General features: G+C 38.2%; 1 protein-coding gene across 2 annotated transcripts; it reads right to left on the reverse strand.

Annotated features, from left to right (window-relative positions):
* Window positions 1-324: 324 nt before the first annotated feature.
* Window positions 325-14,170, reverse strand: LOC124155572 (methyltransferase-like protein 27). 2 transcript variants are annotated; one of them, XM_046529520.1, is made up of 7 exons: window positions 14,070-14,170; window positions 7,386-7,525; window positions 5,487-5,647; window positions 5,127-5,242; window positions 3,740-3,832; window positions 2,231-2,340; window positions 325-435 (listed from the first exon to the last, which is right to left on the reverse strand). In XM_046529520.1, exons 2-7 carry the CDS (start codon window positions 7,512-7,514, stop codon window positions 364-366), a joined length of 681 nt encoding a protein of 226 aa, XP_046385476.1. In that variant the 5' UTR covers window positions 7,515-7,525; window positions 14,070-14,170; the 3' UTR covers window positions 325-363. The 2 variants fall into 2 exon arrangements, with proteins under 2 accessions (XP_046385476.1, XP_046385477.1); XM_046529521.1 differs by having other exon boundaries at window positions 7,386-7,520; window positions 14,070-14,150.
* Between the last annotated feature and the right edge of the window lie 1,561 nt (window positions 14,171-15,731).

Consider the following 15,731-nt stretch of genomic DNA (forward strand, 5'->3'; position numbering starts at 1 on the left):
TGCGAATTTTTAGAAAGTTTTATTCGTACTGATTAAATACATATACAAGACAATGCCATCTTATGATATAAAAAATTAAGTTGCGGTTCTGCAATTTTCAACAATGAAGGCGGCCCCGCAAGGGGGAGGGCGCGCCCTCTGTGCCCCCCATATGCATCCGCCACTGATACCAACAATGATCCCCCTGTGTTAACAATTAGCACTTGAGCAAACGTATTGTGCTGACGTCATTTGCTCTCTACCGAGTCAACGGAACTTATTACCAATAATTTTTAGAATATTTATGAGACTTTGAATTCACTTTACGTAATCATTGTATTCAACTTATTTTGAAAATGTTTCTTTTATTGGATAGAAATTTTTTTACAAAACTTTATGTACGAAGACAACTCCATTGTTATCCAGCGAATATTGTGGTACAACTTTCCGGCTTACCTGAAAAAATTATTATGAGTTACTTGTTGTTCTTTAAATATCGCTAAGCATATACACTGGTTACGTTTATTGGTACCCTAAATCAATTCTTGTTTCCCAAATTCTAATTTTCTGAAAAAATTAATACTTCTGGCTTTATTCATCTCATTGGGTACTGATGCTTTTTTGTTCAATGTAAATTGAATGCTATGGCACTTGAGAGGAACAACATGTTTAAAAGATAACCTTTTTAATTGTACAACATTTTGGAGGTTCAATAGCCTAATTCTTACGATGAGTTGGCGTTATACAAGGGAATGATATTTCTCCTTATACAGCAGATAAAATTTTATTTTAATCAATTATTTCATCGTACTCAAGTACAGTTTAATGCTTAATTTTTTTGGAAATTGAAAAAAATAATTATTGGTGCTTGTAAACTAACATTGCACATTTTCAGCGCTCAAATTCGACAAATTGCCTTTTATATGGCCGAAAATCATAATTAAGACAATGAAAAAATAAACTGCCGAGCGTTTGTACATAAATATTATTAAAAAAATATTTATTCGATTACGATTTAATTTGATATGCTCGTATCTCAACGGTTGATTTTTAAATTTCTTAATTAACAATTCTCAGCCCGAAAGATACCAATAAACTTGTCGATACGTCGGCCGAAAATTAAAAATACGTATAATAAATTGACCAATTCTTTAGAAAAATGAAAAAAAATATATGTAATATCATAGAGTAAGTATATTTACTTATATATACTTACTTATTTACTTATATATACTTACTCTATGGTAATATGAAGAACAGGTTTTATATTCTCCAGTTAAAATCTTACAGAAAGTCATAACCGCAGTTTACGAGTTCTTTCGTTTTGGGACACTAGTTTAACTGAAAGTAATTCTGATACACTTTGCTTTGTTGTCAATAATTTAATGATATCACGTAAACGGCTAGGAACGTGAAATATCAAGGCGCAAAATGTCTGTAGAGCGCCAAATTTTACATTTTAGCTTTCAAATATTCTCAATTTTAGTTACGGCGTGATCATGTTCCGGTTAAGGCTTGCCAAACATTAGGGACTCAGTGGACAAGAGTTACATTAGTTAATTATTTCACTTATTGACGCTTCGTGGTATGAGTTCATTTTGGATTGCAGAGAGCCCGTTAATATTTTTATCACGAAGTGTGGTGGCTAATGGTGATTAGGTGTGAGGGAGGAGGATAGTGACAGGCGTATTGTGTATGTAGCGTGATGGAGGAGAAATAATCGAAAACAGGACAAAGGAGAGAGAAAACGATCAAGCGTTTGACATGATTCGCAAATAGAAAGATAAAGTGATAGAAATAGAAAGTGATGTGTAGTTGCTAGGGTATCTTGATGACAGCGATTCAGGATGCTTCTGATGCCCTCTTGGAGCAGGGAAAAGCAATTTGGGAGAAGAGTTTCGTAGCCACGTGGGAGGATTGTAGGTATGGCCACGGATTTACCTGCGCCAAATTTAAATTGACTCTTATACTATCTCTTCTGCATATTAAAAAGGATGTAAATGTCATATTAATGAAGAGGACCTTCCTGGTCTAGCAAATGTTGGATAACCCAAAATGCCTACTGCATTGTGGCGTAAAATTCGTCTCGTTAAGGGCAATATCGCTGTTATTAGTCTGCAACATTCAATAGAGTGAAATTTGAGTGAAAGAATGGATCTAATAGCTTTGGACAACTCATATTTTTGTGACATGGTCTATACGTATAAACACTCTGAGCAAATAGCATTCGTTCACTAATTTATAATCCCACCTGTATCAACTTCTGATTATCTTGCAATTCCTTATAGAGTGCTTCCATTTTACTGTACTCCTCAGTGGTTGTGAGGTATTCTTCCCGGATAATATTCACGATGAAGCCACCTGCGGAAAAGCAAACAAGTTAACTTTAGCCATGAAAAAATTAGTTATCTTCTTGACCTGTTGTTTTATTTGAATGTAGGTCTATTATTTTTATTCGTTAATAAAACATTTACGGCCTAACTATCGGAACTTAATTTTTCCACAATCAAGACTTTCATTTATAGTTTTTTGTGGCTACTTCAAGGGCTCGATGGCATCTGACATTTACTTACAGCAGCGCTTTTGGGTTCCGAGATTGAATGATTGAATTCGCAGATGGATAAAATGATATAAGTAATTTATTAAGCAGTGAATGACAGAGGAAAAATACAAATTAAAAGTGAAAATGCTGAATTTTTTCCGAGATTTGCAAAACCACGAACAGGTATTTACGAGAAAGCCTTGTTGATGGAAAAATTTATTCATGAAATTAAAATGAAGTTCAAGGACGTTGGCCGTACATGTTTTATTAATTTATTTTTTTTAAATGACTTGAACTCCTAGAAATACTGCACAAATTTAGCCATAAAAGTAATTTTATTATAAAGTATTACGATTGTAAAATTTTTGCCTCTTATTTGTATGTATTTATGACTATTTTCCCACGCGATCTATGTGTGTTAGGCGACGAGTGATTTCGATTAAGATAGGTGATTATTTCTGGATTACTGTTAATGTTGAAGACTTATGGGTGTGAAATACTCACTAATTTGGAATATAGGTCTTGGTGTGAGAGGTGATGCACTTTGTGAATTGCCACCTTATTTATTTAATATCCAACCGGTTTCCACTCCGCCGTGTCATTTGCAATCGTTCTATCTCGAGGTGTGAAATAATTATGAAATGAGCCAAAAAGAGCTGTCTGGAATTGAATGGGAAGTTTCTGGCAGCAATATTTTTCATAGCTAGTTGATGAAATTTGGGTAAGAATTTATTATGGAGCTGTGGTAGGCTTTGACTGTATCACCTAGAAGACGGAATTTATCTGAAAAATTGGTAGAGAATATTAATGAGTTTTTATTGGTCTGCTTTCTTTTGTTATTTTTTTTGTGTATGTTGAGGATATAAATAAACGTTTACTTTCAATACACGCGTGGTATAAGATTATGATATATATTCTGGGGCATCATCCTACGTGATCATTTACTATACTTTAGCGTATATAAAAATCTATTTTTCGAATTGGCTCCTGATAAGCAGAGCCTCATAAATAGTAACTCCGATAAGAATATTTTGATGTATATAATTTAAGTATTTTTTGTGTCAATTTCGCTTTTAAGCAGAATAACCTTTAACTTCTCCTTTTTTATGTATCTATTTATTTAACAATCTTGGAAATGACCGCGGTCAGGTTATTTAAAAATTTGTTTTTTTTACTCATTTCGTCATAAATTAGATTGAACCTGCGATGAATACTTACCTGGACGAACTATCCTCACCATTTCGTGGATCGCTTTCACAGGCATATGCCCACCACCAAAGGCGCCAGATGAAACGGTTGCGTCATAAGCACCTGCCGGATTCAAAGAATGCAAATGATGAATTAGGTGAGCGTGAAATTATTAAAATCGATTTAGCAAGATAATCGCTATCATTGGAAGTTATATTTACTAGGAATCGTGGAGAAATAGTATTTCATAGTTTTTATTGTGCCTAAACATTTTAGACCGATTTAATTGTAAACCGATCCGTGCACGATTACACGTAGCCAAAAATTATTTTATCTTCCTTTTTTTTTCATTAACATGAATACCAAGGACAGTTTAAAAGGTTTTTGTTTGAAAGAATTATTTGTAAATACCGAAATAGCCGCAGCCATTAATGTTTGTTGACGTTTGTAAGGCGCTACTTGAGAGTAATTGGATAGCTTTTCTTTCCAATAGTAATTAACGTAGCCATGACGAAAGTGAGAACTATGTTACTTTTTGTAGTGCTGTTATTTAAGTAACGAAAGTGTGCACTGTCATTATTGCACAAATCATATGTGGCACCCGTTCCATAAAATCCAGACACATTTGGCCCGCGGGCCTAAAGCCTAAATCACACGATGATTTTTTTCGTCCCTCAGGGCGATAGCTCCAGCGATAGGTTTTCAACGGCCGAAAGAGTGATCGCTCGACCCATCACTTCCTGAATGACACGGTCATTCACACCGTCCCTTTTTCCATCGCTTACTCCGTCACTTTCCGTATTTACAACTGTCATTGAATTTAATGCCAAGCGTGGCGTTACAATCGCTGTTAGAGGCCTTCCATTCTGATTTGCTGATGGACGGTGCCAGCTATGGTTTCAGCGGTTTCAGCTACGTAAGGAAGGACTTGCCGAGTGATGGGAAAAGAAATGAAAGCCCATCCTTCGAGGTATCGCGGAAAATCAGTGGCGTAACGAGGGGAATGTCCGGGGGGGTCTGGTCCCCCCCCCCCCCCGAAATATAAAGACAAAATTATTTTACTTCATACAAAAAAAAATATTGAAAAATCATAAATTTATAAAAGATTTCTTTGAAAAATGACGTTTTTTCAATGATTAAAAGTGTTAAAATTAGTTTCAAACCCTATAATTACTAAAAACAATGAGTACCTTATTTTTCAAAAAATTTCCCACCTGGTTTTGGACGACCCCCTAACAAATTACCTGGCTACCCCATTGCGGAAAATGATCGCGAGGAACGACCATTTTTTCGCCATCGCTGGAGCTGTTCCTCCAAAGGGAAGGAATGATCGTGTGATTCAGGCGTAAGCATGGAGACTCCTGCTCCGCAATATACAGCATTGAAATATTTTCCAATTGGAGAGTCATTGCCTTACCATCAGGAATTTCTGTTTGATGGATCCCTATAGTGTCTCTCCATGTGATTCCATATATCCCGAGCCTCCTTAACTTCTCCAGCATCTTCTCCGATGGGTCCAATGCGTCAATTTGGCTAAAGGATAAAGGATAAGGATATACGAAGTATATCAACATAACATACTAACTGTGAATGCTAGAAGTAGTATTTTAGTTTTTTCTATATTTATTAATATCAGCGATTTCATGATCTGGTTTCAGAAGCAGCTCGTAGTAATCTATACATACCATTATTTTCGCGCTCAAATAAATTTTATCCGTGATAGCAATAGTAATGCTGAAAAAAATTCATGGATAATTCGTGAATTAAGGTGACTTACCGAAATCCTAATTCGAACAGATGGATTCCTATGCGACCTGTTCCCGCCGCAATGTCCAAAATTTTGGCTTCCCACCTCCTTGGTTTACTACTGCCATCGTACAACTCAGCAAGGGCCTCTGCAACGTATATCGGCCCCTTGTAAACTTCTGGAGAAATTTCCTAAAAAAAAACAAAATTTAAATATTTATTATTTCATCATCTGAGAGGTATTAATTTTTGTCTTCATGATATTTCTTTGAATATCGCTCCTATTTTTGGCTTTACTCCGAGAGCGAACTGTGGTTATTTTTCAATATGGCGCCCATGTAAGGACCTGTATAATTATTGGTAAACGATAGTTACTCTGGAGTGAACGAAAATTGTTTGGCGTGAATTTCCCCGTTAAATATTGAGAGCACCGCCAAATAGCATAAATTTGTTATCTCTGGATTCTGAATCCAAAACATTGGAGAATAGCATTTGCATTGAAACCATCAGCTATGGCACTACGTTTTTCATTCAGTATAGGTGTTTTTTTCCAAATTCTCTAAAAATATTTTCCCCTGAGACATAGGGGAATTTTTACTCCGCCAGTATCTATTCGCCTAGAAGCTTAATACTCCAACGGGCCATTATTTTGGCGGAAGCAAAAAAAAATGTACCCCAAGCTTTGAATTGTGCCATTTCAAAGTATGGGGTTTAAAATAGAACTTTGTTAATTCTAATTGGAGTTTGGTTGTTCCTTTGTGGGTGGGTTTTGTGAGTGGCACTTCCAGATTCCCTTTTTTGGTAATTCGAGCGAATATGAAACTGGAGAGTACTTCTCCGTAATAATATATGGTTTGTGGTCGCCTTTGCTGTATTCCAGATGTCTGTCACATCCATGTCATACTTTACTGCAATGCTTGGTTACATGTGAGCTCACCACAAATTCTTGACAAAATATTTTTTTCCTGCATTTTAGGTTCTCAATATAAGAAGGCCTTCCAAAGTGGAAACACTAGCATTTCTTCCAGCGTCCTAGCTATCAGCTGAAGGGTAAGTGTCATTCTTATCACCCGAGTTCAGCGGTTCCCCGCTAGAACAGCTATGCGGCCCACTCAAGCTGAAATTTTCCATTTACGGACCACTTATTATTCTATATGGGTGGTTCTCCGCACAATACCTTTTATTTACCATTTAAAACCCTTCCTTATCTCCATTCCTCAAAAATAAAATTTGTAGGTGATTCAGTTTAACATTTTTTAGAACAAATTGAGGTACTACAGCGGTACCGTAGCAAAATATTGATCATAATATGGATTGTATTTTGTGTTTTTTACAACGTTTTTCTTAACTTACCTTCGCGTCTGTCTGTTTGTTACGGTGGAATTTTGTTAAGTACTCAATTTTAACCCACTTAACGACTAGCAAAAGCATTGAAACTTTATTTTCTTCTTTTTAGTTAGCGAGAACAACGTTGTTTTTATTTTATTTTATTTATAATATTATTTTTATACAATTGAAGGATTACACAGCATCAAAGCTATTAATGACTCTATCAATGGGAATATTTTCAAACAGTGTGTTTACTTTTCAAATTTATGCCATAGTTTGAGCACAAAGCGTGTTTGCGCAAATTTTCGGAAACATTTGACTTCCAAAACTCAGCTTAGAATCCTCCAAACAGTTCTTGTAAATTTCACCTACATTTCTGCTGTCTGAATGACGGATATAGTTAAGGTATTCAACTGCTGGTCTTTTAATCTCTGCCGGCCCATATTTTTTTGTATTAATTTGTTATACATAACCCAATTGCTGAATTCATTCATGATATTTTAAATTAAATTTTTATTATTATTCATGATATTTAATCGGAAAATGAAGGATTAGTATGATCATTGGTATTTAATGATTCCTAGAAATACTTGCCCTTCACCTTGTCATAAGTGTCGGCCCACTTGTCGTACATAGCAGTCAGCTCCTTGATGGTGATCCCCTTGGCGTGAACTCTGTTTATGGCCTCGAGGGCTATCTTCTTCGCCTCGGCATTATCATTCCCTGCCATAGTCTTCTACTCTGTGGAATATCAATACCAAACGTTAGTGGATAGCTTCTTTGGGTGCATATTATCATTATTACGGAGGCTTCCGCAGCGATTAAATTGATGATTTATTTCCGGGTTAATTCCGCGTCGACTCATTTTTGTCCACCAAAAATTAGTCTACGCAGAATTAACACGGAAATCAATCATCATATTACCATTAGTATAACAGCAGGTTTTGAGGCTTAGAAAAATTGAGAAAACATAAGCCATGGACGTATACAAGGAGAGTAGAGGATGCCACCGAAAGCGGAAAATAAAGAAAAAAATATTAAATATCTTCGTTTTAAATAGTTTTATGAATCATGCGTGAGGGCAAGTCCGCGGTATACAAAGCACCATGGTAACCAGGGCGGGCCGCGGGGGATGCGCATCTTCAATACGGAATTAAGTCACAGACTTTTACGCCCGTTCACCTAGAGAAGGGGGACAATAGAGGAAGAAATACGAAAATTAGGCCCCATGGCTAGGGATGGCAACGATTAATCGTTTGGTGGAAATAATCGATTTTTCTCTTACAATTAATCGATTAATGATATAATAATAAGTAACCAATTAATTGGATGATTAATCAAATTTGATAAAATTAATCGAAATAATAATGAATCAGGATAAATAAACACACAGGAGTCTCGTTCACAAAAAGAAGTAGTTGGACAGCAATGCAAGTGCTTATCCTGCAGACGAGGTTGCGCCCTATCTTAATTCCTCAGTTATAGGACTGAAGCAAAATAAAGGTGGAGCATGGGAAGAAATGAAGTTCATTTATCCCAGGCTTTATGAACTTACTGCCACCTCACAGGTACTTCCGTACCAGCTGAAGGATTCTTCTCAAAGGCTAGATCGACGGCTTATGAAAAAAGAAAAAGACGGACCACAAAAACGCAGTCAAAAATATTGTTTCTGAACTCTTGGGTTGGAGGAGGAGTTTTTAATGTGGAGATTTCAAATGATCAAGAATAAAGAATGCATGTATTTTTCAATCCTAGCAATATTATAAATAATTTCATGTAGCTTATTTTGTTGTTATTTGTAAAAATATCAAAGTTATTTATTGTCTTTAAATTAAAAATCGTGATAACTGAATTATATAATCTACTACGGATTACCAAATAATCGATTAATTGTCCACCAATTAATCGAATAACTTGGAGCACTTTTACGATTAATCAAATGATTGATTATTCGATTAATATAATTTTTTTGCCATCCCTAGCCATGGCCCGCCGCCGCGATGATAACCCGACGATGCCTCCAGGGGTAACGATAGTGTAGAAGGGGTTTGGGATGGGGGAATTCCAACGCCGTTGTACCACTAGTGAAACCGATGTTACTGTAAAAGAGTACTGCAGTTTCTGGCGTAATTCAGTGGAAATCTTTGAAATTTAACACAATGATAAGCATTGCCTATTTTCATGTTTATTTATTCCAAGCGACCCAGGTTTTGGCAGGTAATGCTACGTAATGCCATTTTCAAGGGCATGGTGTCATTTTCAATGCCACCTTGAAAATGTCATTATGAACCGAAACCTGGGTCAGTTGGAATAAATAAGTATGGAAATGGACAAGTACTTTTCACGATTTTTTTCCAATAGTGAGTGCAATAGACTCTCCCTCTCATAAACTTGCAAAATACTTGGCCCAGCAACTCGTACCGTTCTCCGGTCAGACGTCTACGCACGTAAAGAACTCCGCTCACTTCATTGAGATTATAAAAAAGGCCAAAATAAGCAAGGATGATATTTTAGTGAGTTTCGATGTAGTGTCTCTCTTCACAAACATCCCGATTGGTGAAGCCGTAGAGATTATCAAGACATTCACAAGTGACGGCCTCCCAGAAGACATCCCAAAGATGGTGGAATTTTGCCTGAGAAACTCCTACTTCACGTGGAACGGAAAATTCTACAGGCAAACAAATGGTGCTGCAATGGGGTCCCCACTCTCCCCGGTAATCGCCAATCTTTTCATGGAAGATTTTGAACGGAAAGCCCTGCAGTCCTTCAACAAAAAGCCAAAACTCTTTGTGAGGTATGTGGATGACACATTTGTGATATGGCCCCACGGAAAAGATGAACTCCAGAAGTTCTTGCACCACCTGAACGTACAAAATGCTGCCATAGCATTTACCATGGAGATGGAAACGGACAATCGCCTACCTTTTCTAGACGTAATGGTCGAGAAGAAAGGAGATGGGACTTTGGGACACTCCGTTTTTCGTAAAAATACCCACACGGACCGATATCTCCATGCAGACTCCCATCACCACCCACAACAGAAATTCGGAGTAATTAAAACATTATTCCACCGAGCATGCTCCATCTCAGACGCTGCCTCCATCGAAAAAGAAAAACGGCATTTAATGGAAACTTTCCAGATGAACGGCTTCCGGCGAGAAAACATCTTGAAGATTTTCCACAAAATGGAACGTAAGCAGTCGCGGATGGCCCCAAAAAGGACCAATGAAGAGAGCCCTACTACAGAAAAGGCGAGGGCACACGCTATCCTACCTTACGTCGCCGGTACCACGGAAAAGATCGCGAGAGCTCTCCAGAAACACAACATCATGACCAGATTCAAATGCGTCACCAAGATGTCGAATATCCTCGTCAACACGAAAGACCACCACCCTAATGACATCCGTGGAGGAGTATATCAAATTAAATGCAGCTGCGGTGAGTCCTACATCGGCCAAACATCACGAGCACTGAAATGCCGAGTCCAAGAGCACAGAAGGGCAGTAAAAAATAGACATTTCACCCAGTCAGCGGTGGCGGAACACCAATGGAGTGGACCGACACACAATATTGATTTTGACAACGCCTCTCTTCTGAACAAAGAAGGCCGCTACTACCCGAGAATAATCAGGGAGGCAATTGAAATCGCCAAAACGACAAAGAACTTCAACCGTGAAGACGGCTACAATCTCGCCAGCGCGTGGAAAAGGGTCTTCAAAGATCCTGACCAATCAGGGCACACCTCGAGAAAAAAGGCGGCAAACGGGGTGTATATAAGATGAACAAATCTCTGCATTCAACACTTCAGTGGACCTGAGGAAGCCAACTGGAACGTTGGCGAAATATCGTCCTACATAATGGATAAACGCGGAAGAATACCCGGAAAAACCAGCAGAACTTTTCACGATGTTGCTGTACTTGAAGAAATGAAAGATTATCATTGAGAAGAATAATCCAGAGATTTTTCTCCTGATAACCGTGGTATGCTGTGATACCCCTTCAAATATAACATTTATCTCTTTATTTAAGTATAATACAGATTAAAGTAGGTTTCCATGGAGTACTTTATAAGCATTCGAGGAACCTCCCTTTCCTTTAAGCACTTCCATCTTCAATTCACTATAAGGCCTACCTTCTTTCATTCTATCCAAAAATCTTATTCTTTTCCTTCCTCTCTCTCGTTTACCCAACATTTTCTTCCCTCCAACACTTTTTCCAACATCCTTACCCCGCTAAGTACCCCCTCCATCCACACCTTCTGTCTCCTCCTTATCTCCATTTAACATTATTGAGATAAATTTAAACATAAAAGTCTTGAGGTGAATAAAAAGGAGGGGGCGATAATCCTTCCCCTCGGAATGAAGATTTATATATTAGTACTTTTCCATTACTACCGTTACAATATTTTCGTATTAGATGCCTCAGGTGCTTCTCAAGTACTTCGTTTAGGAATTTCCATTAGCTTTGAGCTCAGCTCCTCACCTTTTCAACGATTTTCAAGTTAAGCGAATGAGGTGTTGAAGGTATGTTGCCTAATCCTTGTAAGGCTAGTCGAGGAAATTCCCGCTACTGTGGGCGAACGAGGGATTTTGGCCCCCTGAGCTAACATTGTACGTACCCCTGGGAAGGCATGGCTGACGGGCCTCTACCATCCAGCCTCCCAATTTGACTGTTTTCTTCAAAATGTCTGGAGCACACAGTTCATTCTATTTATGAAAAAAAAACATTTTACGGGCTAATTATCAAAATTTTTAGAAAATGCCTTATTTGGATTTGTTAAAATATCGTATATAATGCTGCAGCATAAATAAGAGGAAGACTCGTACCTCAGCCATGCCCCAGGGCCCCTAGGGAAAAGTTTCCCGCCCCATGTTGTGGGTGGACCTGATCCTAATTGCTTGTAAGTCGAGTAAATGAAAATCCTGGTATTAATGGGTGTCATGATTTTCATCCCAATATCACTTTTCACTCAGCGAATGCTCGCGCTCTTTATTGCGTTGATATGTATATTGTTAGGCATGACTGATGTATTATATGATTGCCTCAGCTTATGCTGAAGAAGTTAGTATTAGTGACAGGGGCGGCCAAGGCCCCCTCGAACTGAGGGAAATGAGTGAAAATTAAGCATCGTAGTGTGAATTATGTTAATGAGTTACACGCGAGATCATGGTTGTGGCATTAAGTGATAGTCTCTAATGCATGTAAATTATTAAGCTAATACATTTAGGTGTAAAATAGCATTGGCTGTCGTTAATTAATATGAGTTAACATAATCTTACATTCGTCTTGTTCCCCCAGCAGTCAACACCCCCCCCCCCCCCCCCCGCCTCGGCCCCCCTGTCTATCAATCATCCAACATTATTGCTAACTCTTCTGGACCACTATATAAATATAGGTATTATTAGTTATTTTCTTGAAGTGTCGGTATCTAACAATAAGCAAACGATATTTCGATTTAGGCATGTGGATTTATATACCACTCAAGATTTTTTGAAAAAATACTGTATGTAGTATTTACATTAATTCTAATTTTTTAATATCACTCCAATTGACTGCCCACTAAATTTTTTTATAAATCATCTTCCATTTCATAATGTTTCATGATAAGTCCTAAAGGAGAACTATAACTGTTGGAATCGTCGCGTCGGCACAATGATGTGTTTGTTTGCAAACCTTCACCTCATCTATTTATATACTATTGACAAGCACCATTAGCCCAGGCACGCGCGAGAGAGGCGCATCCGAAGGGTCAAAATCGCCCAACTGAATTTGCCTGAAATTCCTTTAGTGTCCTAACAAGCGTGGTCGCCTCTCGTCACAGAGGCTAACTAAGATTTGCATTGACCCGACCAATGTGTAGAATTGCGAATGATGGTAGCGTAGAGAGGAGATACGGCGATGCGCAGAAAGCCTCTGTGGGTCCCCCCTCAAAATGAGGATCTATATACGCCATTAATTATATTAATGAAATCATCTCGGGCTCCCACGAGGGTGGAGGTTTTTATGATCACTAGATTTTCGAGGGCAAGGCCGTAGCAAGAAAAAGTTTTCGGGGGCGCATTTGGAGGGGATAATGCATTCCGGGAGGTGGGGTTCTTTGGGGTGGGGACGCTTGTGGATAAGTTGGATATGGATAAGATACGGTTATAGTTCGGAATATAGTTCGGAAGATACAGACAGTATCTTTCGAACACTTCAGGAGACCTGACCGTGACCCCACCGATCCCTGCTTCCGCTCGCTTTGGCCTTGTTCTAGGGCGTACTCTGCCATCGTTATCTCGGTGAATGACCGGTCCCACCCTCGCACGATGAAAGCGAAAAAAAATCATGGAAAAGCGTAAAGAATCTCACAAGTTAGTCAATGTTCTGACGTGAGTTTTCTCATGCTTAAATTCCAAAGTCAATCGTCGAATTGGACGCGCGAAACGACTTCTGGACTCATGAATTCCGGGTTATCCAGAAGAAATGGTGCATATTTGCTTTCCCCATCCTTAAACGTCGCAGAGAATGTTTCGATGGTGGCGGTCCGGGGTAAAGCTATCTCCCTTGCCTCCCTCTTGATAACCTTACCAAATTTTCAAAGAATATGGCCATAATTTTTGGAGTATTATGATGAAAGTTTAATGACAAAGTTTGTGGTGCCTTAATCGCAACTTCCTGACTAGTTAGCGTTTTAATTTTTGCCGTTTAAATATTAAATATGGGTCATCTGTTAGCGTCCCTGCAGAAACTCGTCGAGATTGAATTATATATTAGAGATTGAGAAATCCTAGATGGATGACTGTCCTACGGTGTTCCTTCCTGCTGAACCTTCAAATGGTAGATCAAATTCCTTGGCGCTGGCACGTGCAGTTTCAAGTGACGACGGATAGTTCTTATATCCAGCAAAGATATAGATGCAATCACATGAGATAAAAACGATTAGCTAAATACTAAAACCTGAATCACACGATCATTTTCACGATCAAGCACAGAGAATGATGGGTCTATGTCCTTTTGCCTTCATGTGTGACCATTCGTTTTCTGTCTCTAAACCAGTACATGAAATATCTGCTGCCCATCAAAGCACGGCAGCAAAAATATATCGTTTTTCCGCCTGTTAGTAAAAATAAAAAATCTATGAGTCGCTGATCCGCGAGTGATGGACTCGCAAGTAACAACACAAATAACCGTTTATGTTTGTGCAATAATTATCCCAATCATCGAATTGCGAAGCTTGATTCCAGAGCGCCTGTGCGGAAAATGATCGTGTTCCTCAGAAGTGAACTGAGTGGTTGGTACTGACATGTTTGTGCGCTGACGTTTGATGGAAGAGTCGTCGGATCGAAGCAAGATGCCGCTGCGACTGTCTCCGTTCACTCGTCTCGAATTACTGGTCAACAGAGAGGAATTTCTCGTCCATCAGCCTCCTCGTAGCGCCATCACACGCGAGAGGCAAGCACTTTGATTTCGGTGGTAGTATGTACTAGCAATTTGATAAATGGGCGGGAATAGGGGCTCATGCAGCCTAGATTTTGAGAAAGTGCTGCTGTTATATACGTTTTCCACGTCGTAAGCCTACGTGTAAATTACGATGTAATAATATTTATTAATTTTTATCCCGAAAATCAACGCTTTAGGAAATTGGTTCTTTTTTTTATGAAAGATCTAAATTTTCGTCATTTGAACGATTTTAGTGAATTTACCACTATTACAGAGATAATTATCACTAAGAGTAATAGTATGTAGCTCATATCTGTACCGAAGTGGTGCAAAAATAGTATTTGATGGTTAAAAAATGTTGATGCGTTGAATATTCTTACAATTTACGTTTAAGAGGTAGGAATAGTGTTGGTTCAGATTTTTTCAATCTTTGAAACAATTAAACTTGCTGTTCGTAAATATAGTTGGAAATTTTATCATCAATTTCAAATTATTGAATTTTGTGAAATAAATTGATAATCATAATCATTGTCACCTAATCATGAATTTCACTCTGGAAGGTGGACCAAAAACTTTTCAGTAAATGTATTATAGCTCATTATTAATGCGTGAATGAACATGAAGACAATGCGTCCTCTTGCTTTTTATTTTCTTGATCATTTGTAATTTTCCCATAATTTTTCCTGTCTTACATTTTTCTTACCATTTGTGTGCATCCATATTTTCTTTGTCTATTCCTCCATTGATTACTTGCAATATTTCTGCCAACTATTTTGCCTGATTAAAATTATTTGCTCACTTCTAAAGTATATTTCTTTGAAGAAATTGTAAAAATAATAAAGTGGACTTTATTAATCAATCGTATGTAGTACCATAAAGTCTTCTCTGCACGTATACTCAAGTCCTGGATGGGGAAAACCTACTCGGGTGGGATTTGAACCCGCGACATCTGGGTTGGTAAGAGAGGAATTAATCCCGCTGCCACCAAAGCTAGCTAACTGTCCTGGCAAACCGTTGTACTGTGTGTGGCAGCGATGAGGAGAAGCGGAGTTTAGTTGACTTCACAGTAAATGGCTACTCTTGAGAAATAAGACCTTGCGAATTCTCCCCATCAGTTCCCACTCACAAATGTCGCTCTTTTTCGGTCCTATGCCTAAGATATCCTCCGTGTTCCTATTTTGTGATTCAACAAAGTCACCATTCCGACGGAGACGGAGGCGTCTATTTGATGTAAGTCTCGTGGAGGCCTACATCAAAAAGATGATTCACTCTCTCTCCACGAGTTTATTTCTACTCGATAGCGGTATGCTTTTGTTTTACCTAGATTGAGACGAAAATGAACTATTTTGTTCTATTTCGTTCTGCCTCAGGTTTGAAATTCGGAATGAACGTATGTTCATACTTTATGCCTTAGTTGAGCAAACGTTTGTGATTTAATGGTGCTCATTGGTATTATTTTTAAAGTATTCTAACGATTAAAATAGATTTCCATGGAGTACTCAAGACGTATTCTGGAAGCCTCCCC

This window comes from Ischnura elegans, chromosome 3 (genome assembly GCF_921293095.1).
Source record: "Ischnura elegans chromosome 3, ioIscEleg1.1, whole genome shotgun sequence".
NCBI lineage: Eukaryota > Metazoa > Arthropoda > Insecta > Odonata > Coenagrionidae > Ischnura > Ischnura elegans.